Source organism: Plectropomus leopardus, chromosome 2 (assembly GCF_026936395.1).
Source record: "Plectropomus leopardus strain MGB_pleo_1.0 chromosome 2, ASM2693639v1, whole genome shotgun sequence".
NCBI classification, from domain to species: Eukaryota; Metazoa; Chordata; class Actinopteri; order Perciformes; family Serranidae; genus Plectropomus; species Plectropomus leopardus.
In genome coordinates, this window is record NC_142177.1 from 6,682,473 (window position 1) to 6,691,111 (window position 8,639).

An 8,639-nucleotide genomic window follows, 5' to 3' on the forward strand; every position below is an offset into this window, starting at 1 on the left:
ATATATATATATATATATATATATATATATATATATATATATATATATATATATGTATAATAAAACTATGATCTTCTCAGTGCAGATCTCTGTCTGTCGCTGAACAGGCAGTGACCTCACGGCGCCATATTAAAATGCTCCCTCCTCTTTGCCTGTGAGATCGTAGCTTAGCAGCAGCAGCTAGCCGCCAGTCTGCTTTTCTACATCCTCAAGACTGACAGAGGGCAACGGCGTGATGGAAATTGACTCGCTTCAAGAGGCGCTTCGAGGTCACTTCCATTTATTTCGATACTTTTTGTGTTCATTAAGATAATATGTTATACGTGTACTTTCCTCATTTTTAAATTGTAAAAAACAAACGGATTGTAGCTCAGAAGCTAATGTCCCTAGCTAGCTGCTACTCATGACCAGCTAATGCTAACAGTACAAGCGGTTTCACGGAAATGGTTAGCTGTCTGTTCATTATCCATTAGCTTATGTCAACTTATTCGCCGTGGAAGAAAGCGAACTAAAGTAAGATGATTTCTTTATCCGTACGTATATGTTTGTGCCCTCAGTATTTGATTTAACACGGCGACGGATTTATTTGCCGAGATAAAATAACTGGCCAGTGTCACCGGTTACCGGCTACGCTTTTGCGGCTAAGTTAACATGCTAGGCAGAGCGCTAAAGTTTAGCTAGTTGCAGCGAGCGAGCCACCTAGCTCGATGGATAGCCACCACTAGCCCGCTAGGTTATGTAAATAGCTAACGTTAATTAGGCAATGTGACCGTCTTCACTCAAAGTTTCGCCGGAGACCTGCTAACAAGCTTCATTTAGTTTCCCAAACTTTAAATAATCATTGCAGGTAACCGAAATACCCAAACGTTAAAGCCCAGTTATGAAAATAGTAGGTTAAATCAAAGCCTGTCCATCTCTGTAGGCTAGTACATACTGGAACACAGTGTAATGTCGGTGTTCTCTCTCCCCAGATTTTGACAAGAAAGCAAAGCAGGAGGCATCTCCGCTTCTTGAACAGTTTCTATGTCATATTGCCAAGACTGGAGAGACCATGTAAGTAAACGTAGCAGGCCTGACAAACTCTTCTGTCCTTACTTACTACAAACGCACACATTTTATTATTTACACCATAACTGTATTCATAACCTCTGTAGAATTGTGGTCCAGGAATAATGTTCATACAGAGTTCACATAATTCATTTTTCCTAGTTTGTTGTGCAATTATGATCAGTGTAACTATTTTCATGCCTCTTTATAATTCATTTTATCATAGCCAATGTGACATCTAACCGTATGCTTTTGTCCAATTTAGCCAGTTTTTCCTCTTATTTAATGTGTTATGCCTAACGTGTTAAGACCTCTTTTGCTTCCATTTTTCTCCAGGGTTCAATGGTCTCAATTTAGGAACTACTTCCTATTTAAATTGGAGAAGGTGATGGATGACTTTAGGGCCTCAGCACCTGAGCAAAGAGGTCCTGCAAATCCCAACGTGGAGTCAATTCCATTTGAAGATATGAAGGAAAGAATTCTGAAGATTGTAAAGGGATACAATGGGTAGGTGATCAGCTAAAGTACAGTTCTGTATGAAAGTAACAGAGATAGTCTCACTGTATGTCTGGTCTCAACTGTTAGGTGTCCTCCAGGTCACCCAAATAACCACAGATATCTGTAGTCTACAACATTTACATCACCAATTATTACAGACGTTTGTAAAATGTAATAGTATTGCTGATTTTGACATTTTTGCACAGTAGTACCACCATGCTTTTTATTAGGTCCCAAATTTTATGGCAAGGTCTGGCGTAATTTGATACATCTTTCATATCTGTGCATATTTAAAAATTACTAAAGTAAATAATTTTGTGTGTAAGAAAGATCTGGGATGTATCTGCATCACTCACAATTTCAAAGTAGTACATTATATTTATCCAGTTTTATTTGAGAGTGAACTCCCTAAGGGTGATCACACTGAGATGCGTCACTAAAGAAGCGTCACAGTAAAACTGTTGTTTGCTGATGGTACAGTGCGCCTGTCAGGCACTCCTCTCTTGCTGCTGTGCGTTTTTTGAGCGGGCGTTAAAGTTAAATATAAGTTTTCCGTTCAAGGCACAGAGTTTCACCGCTTGTCAATTACACTTAATGCCATGTGCATGCAGTATGTGCTCACAGCCCCACTCCACAGGAGCTCCTAGCTGTTTGTCCAGATGAGCTTCCAAGGCAGTTTTGGAATGGTCACACCTAGTGCTATGCATTTTGGTGTGATCACCCTCTTAGGGCCTGTGCTCACCTAGTGTTTTTTTCTTAAACACTAGGTGCTGGCATCTTATTAAAAATTATTCCCTATGAGGAGCTGAAGCCTACGGCTGCCTGGAGAAAAAGCAAAGTTCCTTGCGTCTTTTTTTCAGAGCCCTCTGTCTTTTTTGTGTGGCCACTCCTGGCGCTTTGAGTTGAAATCTCTGAACTTTACAGAAAGGCGCTGGTAACACCACTGCCGCTTTTTTAGCTAGGCTGCTGTCACGATGAAGACAGAAAAACCTGTCTGTGAGAGCAGATTAGCTGCGGGACACTGGATGTTGCTGGTGTGAGTGTTGTGCTTTTATCACCGCTCTGTTGTAAGCTTGTTACCTGTGTAGTCAACTGTCTAGCCCTATATACACTGCTTGTTCAAGCCGGGAGTTATATGCCGTTCTTCAAGGCGGGACAGAGTGGTCTCGCTCTGTAACAGTCTTATGTCACACTAGAGGTGGGTCCTCGTGTTAAACGTCACGCTCGTCACGCCTCCTTTGATTACGGGATGCCACGATGCAATGTATAATCCTTCACAAATTGAATGATGCTGCCGTCGTTTGCTTTTGTTTAAAAGTGCAGTGTATAAAGGGGGAACTTCGTTGCGGTCCTGTTGCACGATCTCTGTACAAAAGCAGCTTTTGTTAACAGTGTCATGTTAGCTTACTAGCTAATGCTAATGCCGAGATATTGTTGTCATAGAAACAAAGCCCATGATGCGTCATAAAAAAAACCCCACTGGGATAAGCACTCCTCAGCGCCCTGCCGCTGCTTTTCTGCTGAAGAAAAAAGCCAGGTGGACACAGGTCCTTAGTGTTAAAGTTATTCCCTACATAGTGTCCCTCAGAACTCCCTCAACGGAGCCATTAATAATCCTACAATGTAATGCGTCAACCTTAAATCTGTGAGTGTTGTTGCAAAATAATGATTCACAGTTTTCCATAAGCGCTGGCTGTCAGTTGGATGGCTGGACATCAAAGCATTTCCAGCTGACATCTTTCCCACTGTTTCAAAGGTTGTTTCAGATTGTTTTTAACTGTATTTTTTTAACCAGATAAAGGAGTTAAATCATTAGATATCTGGATCTTAAATAATCATAATTTGGCTCCAGGTAAAAACGCTAAGATGCAACTCAGCTACAAGCTCTTGCTGACATCCTTTGGCTGCCAAAGAGCGCAGAAAAACACATTTTCCATTAAACTTCTTTATACTTTGTTTTTACCTGTTTTAATTATCGATCAGTTTGTAGGAGACCTCTGCAGATGATTCAGCTCTTGATAAAATCCTCCTGATATGTGCTCTTTGTTGTAAAATTATATTGAGTGGAAAGTCTGAGCAAAACAAGATACAGCAGCCCTTAGGTTCGATCTACATTTGATTGGCAAAATAGACGTTTTAGCTATTAGGGCTTATGACTCAACAGCGCAAACTAAGTGGAAAATCCGCCTTGAACCATTTAGAAATGCACTTGGAATTAGCAATGCACTGTGCAGTCTATATGCTAGTCTAATTATGAAAATTTAAAGGAAAGAAAACAACTCATATATTGGCAATTAAAGTATCTGAGGAGGAATCACCTGTTTAGATTGCACACCTCTTCAGCTTTATATAGTTGGCCGTCTTGCTGTGAAATGTAAATGCAATCTAGCGAAATGTAAATGTAACAGTTTAGTACCATCTTTACTTTTTTTCCCAAAAAAAAGAGGACAACTGTAAGAATATGTGATGGACAACTTTAGTGCATGGCCCTCTGTCTCCAGCTGGCTAGCATTTTCACCCAGCTGGACATTGCATGCTCTTGTGGAAAAAAACACTGGATTCACGAGTGACACAAATCTTAGTTTACTTAAGCTTACTTTATCATGAATTAGCACGAGATACGACCTAACTGTGAATTTGCTCTGATCCATTTTGGTATTATTCGTGTTGATACACTGACCAGAGACCAGATCAGATCTCGGGGGATCTGTCACGCTCCCACTATCCCTGAGCACTTACCAAATTGACCTAATAAATGGATGAAACAAAATGTTAGGGCAAAATTGTAAACAAGACCTCCTGAATGATATGTTTTCGATTCACTACATAATGACTGTTTTTTTTCCTTCTTAATTTTAGAATTCCATTTACAATCCAGCGCTTGTGCGAGCTTCTCACAGAGCCCAAGAGGAACTACACAGGAACAGATAAGTTCCTTCGAGGGGTGGAGAAGGTATGTCCCAGACAGCATAGCCTTTTTGTCCCCCTAATGTTGTTAACCTGCTGTCACCTATTTTCATTCATTTGGGATTTCTTGTTCCCTTCTAGAATGTAATGGTCGTAAGCTGTATTCACCCAACCTCAGAGTAAGTGTCTTGTCCAAATGAAACACTTTTTAGTATTAACAAAATAACTTCATATGAAGTTTTGTGAATGAAATGTTCCACTGGATTATTTGTTTGTTTTGCTGAACTTGTACAGGAAAAATGGATGCAGTGCTGTCAACAGAATGAATGGAGTGATGCTTCCTGGAAACACATCTGCCTTTACAGAGAGGTAGTGCTGGGGCAGATGTAGTCCTTCAAATTCTAAAATTCACAATTGCATCAGTAGTTGTTTCATGATAACTAAAAATACTTTTTTTCATTTCTTTTCTCTTGTTTTGATGGATTTTTATCAGGAAAGTGAACGGTCCTGGAACTCCTCGGCCGCTGAACCGACCGAAGCTGTCTCTGGCCAACTCACTAGCAGCCAATGGCCTGCCAGACAGCACAGACAACAAAGACCTCAACACAGAGCAAGAAGACGACAAAGACTCCAGGTATGTCAGAGGCTGTAGCGCACCAGAAAATGTATTCTCCAAGTTCAACAAAAACCCACCGGAATCATAATTGTATCTCCCGATTCTTCTTTGTCAGTGAGGTTTCAGCGTCGGGAGGCTCCCTGGGCAGCTCAGTGAAAAACAAACACCCAGAAGACACAGAGGAGGACATGGAAGCTGAGCAGCAGGAAGTGAAGAGACTTAAGTTTAGCAAGGATGACGAGGAAGAGGAAGATGAGGATGATGAAGAGGAAGAGCAGGAGGTGGACACACTGAGGCCTTTACATGCCACCTGCCTGTCAAAAGAGGCAGAAGCCATGGTCCAGGAGGAAGAGGAAGAAGAGAAGGTCGGGTACAGCAAGGAGAATGAAGCCTCCAGCAGTGCTTCTACCACTGAGGACCAAGGTACGGTTGTTTTGTTTTTGTGTGCCGTGTATTAATAAGAAATTTGTTGTTGTGTTTTTTGCATTGCTTACAAGAAATTATAGTACAGGTTGTTCATGCTACACTTCCTAAAAAAGTCATTGTTCACCCAGGTGGTTTAAGCAAAACTGGAGCAATACTGCAATTTCACTGGATTAGTTTGGCTGCAAATGTTTCATGTTTCAAGCTAACTTTGTCATTTCTCCCAACTAAGTGCTACATTGTTCAGGAGAGGCACTATTATTTTCCCTGATAATGTGACATATTGAGCAAGAAGTCGGGTTGAAAATGTAGAAATCTTGTTTTTCTTTTTTTTTTTGTCATGAAAGTGAAACTTGATTTTTGGATTCAATTATCATACTGCATCTGTGCATTTATTGCCTAAAAGGCATAGAATGTGGCAGTGTCAGTGGCACTGCAGAGGACCAACATTAAAAAAACCCTCACATTTTTAGTTTCAGTAAATGTACTTGAATTCACAAATACAAAGGATATTACTACAGACATGTTTGTAATCCCACTATTTGTTCCGTCGTAACGTGACTCTTCTCTATGATGACCTGATGGTGCTTTATTGTTCAGGGGATGTGCTGAAAAAATGTCTTCACCAACGGCCGCATTTTTTTAACTATGTGCATATATCTCATGCAAGATGAGATCCCAGTTTGTTCATAGTTTTAATGAGTGAAAGGGAAACACAGAACCTCCCTTGGAACGAAAGAATACATGTGTAAAATTTCATTTATACAGTAGATTTTTAAGTTTTAATGAAATGATCATATATCACATTTGATTTGCTTGATACTGTGCAGATGATTTTGGTGCTCTGTACTCAAAGTGTGACATCTGTATCGTGTTTTGTACATAGACTATATAAATATACACCTCTATGGTTTTGTAATTAAAGTATTTATATTTGGGATTTTATTTGTTTGATTATCAGATAGATTCTCAACATACATTAATATAATCATAGTGACGGCCACATAACATCAAACAAAAATTAAAAACTAGAATTCATCAAAAAACACAAAGTTTGCGAGTCCTGTGGACTCACGACATTGAGCTTCTAGAAACCTCGCTGCCTTGAGTCCATTTTGGAGCTCGTGAGTGAATGTAAGAAGTTCTGTCGAATAACAAACTAAAAGTGTGTGTTTAAATTTGCTGCCTGACGAGAAGGCAAGCAAACCGGTCATTCATCTGTCTTAAATTGTTTGGAAAGATTTGGGTCATTTCAAAATGGAAAAAGGGCTAAAACATAAATCATATTCTTGTGTTTTGATGTCTTTTTAACCACAGAACCAACTAGCAGCACGCAGGCTGAGGCGTCCGCGAGCCCAGCTCCGGAGGCCGAGCAGGCTGAGAGGGAGGTGCCGTGCGGCTCCCAGGATGAGGGCAGCGACATGGATCAGACAGAGCAGCAGGCCCCCGCAGGCATCCTGGAGAGCCCCGAGACCAGCAGGGACAGTGAGGAGAGCAACAGTGACCCAGTCAGCAGCAGCAGCAGCAGCAGCAGCAGCAGCAGCAGTAGCAGCAGTGGTAGCAGCTGTAGCATAGAGGAGAGCGCAGAAGCGGCCAGAGAAGACGTCGCTCTCGCTCCCTCCAGCAGTACGACTGAACCTCCTACAGAGGGCGCCATGGAAAGTGCCACCTTGAACACTGGGACCACTGAGGAGCCCATGGAGCAGGACTAGACTGAAGGCGCCCCCTGCAGCCATGTGTGACCATAAACCAGCTTGTCCTTGAATCCAGCGTGACTGTCACTGGGAATGAGGATAACTGCACCTCGTACACAAGACGAATGCCTCGTCCCGCTCTTTGGACACTCCTCCGAAATGGCTACCTGGCATTGATGTGGGCATACAAATAAATTTTCATTTGAAGTTTTTTTTTGGTTTTTTTTCTATTAACTGGAATATTTTATTGATCTTCTTATCCTCTGATTTTAAGTTTCCCTTAAAAGGGGTTGGTTTCAGCAGCTTTGAGTTTCTTGGCTGGATTCTTTCTTCTTTTTATTTTTTGTGCGTGTTCAATGGGATTCTGATGCTGGGGTGGTCTTTTCTTACACCACTCACTCCACCCATTTGGACATTGCGACAGGATTGGTAGTCTACGTTTTGAACCCTTTAAGCCCAGTATACCAGGGTCAGAACAGAGCCATACCAGCCCCTGGGTATTTATGAAATAGTTCAAGATATTTGAGCCATGGTTTCTGTTCCTGGCTGAAGCTCATGTTAAAATGTTCTTTAGTCAAGCAATGACCTGAAGGCAACACACCACCACTATATTGTTCCACCAGGCTGTTGAGAACATGCATTGTTTTAAAATGTATTACTCCATCCTTGTGAGATGGCAAACTTTCTTTTAATTGTGTCCTTATATTATTTTAACCATATTTCTTTTGCAGTGATACACTACCAATCCCACTAACAATACAATGACATGCTACCTTGTCGAGGCGTCTTCTGTAAAATTATATATTTTGGATGCATAAAAAAACCACCATAATTTATATGATCATTTCAATTCAACTAGTTATTTTGGAGTATGTTTTTGTTTTGTCCGCCAGTTGTAGTTTACAAAAAACCAGCTGTAAGTACAAAGATGACTTCTGCTTTCTTTGTATCGTGATGTCATCATGTTGTTTCACCGACCGATATCCAGAGCAGTTTCTGGTTTCCAGTTCTACACCTGTTTCTGCAGCTGTACTTTTTGATATTTAGAATTTTAAATTTCTGTAAAGTAGATTTTTGTAGGTTGTAATACAGTATGTGTTCACTGCCTTTGTGAAACCATATATAATTGTATAATTTCTGTGTATAATCTGAATGCTTTTGCTTTCAGTGCGGTATTCAGAAACAGCAATAAATGTTAACATTTTTATGCGTGGTGGCCTTACTTACTTTCACACAGCAGCTTGTCAATTTTGTTAATGGTGCATATTAACGGGTGCAGTATAGTTTTATGCTGCTGGCTCACTGAAATGGGACCATTAAGAAAGCAGACTGCTTAATGGCATTAGTTGTACCTATGCTTTTCCTGCTACAACTTCCATAAAAAGACATACATTAGATTTTTATCATTTACAGAACTTCCAGTGCTTTGAAACACTGATTTGGAACGGCCAGTT

The 8,639-nt window shown here is 40.7% G+C and overlaps 1 protein-coding gene across 1 annotated transcript; it reads left to right on the plus strand.

Moving 5' to 3' along the window:
* Positions 1-112: 112 nt before the first annotated feature.
* Positions 113-8,392, plus strand: ppp4r2b (protein phosphatase 4, regulatory subunit 2b). The gene is made up of 9 exons (XM_042506663.2): positions 113-269; positions 972-1,053; positions 1,384-1,554; positions 4,405-4,498; positions 4,594-4,631; positions 4,747-4,821; positions 4,946-5,086; positions 5,184-5,491; positions 6,809-8,392. The coding sequence occupies exons 1-9, from the start codon at positions 236-238 to the stop codon at positions 7,201-7,203; spliced, it is 1,338 nt and encodes a 445-aa protein (XP_042362597.1). The 5' UTR covers positions 113-235; the 3' UTR covers positions 7,204-8,392.
* The last annotated feature ends 247 nt before the right edge of the window (positions 8,393-8,639 follow it).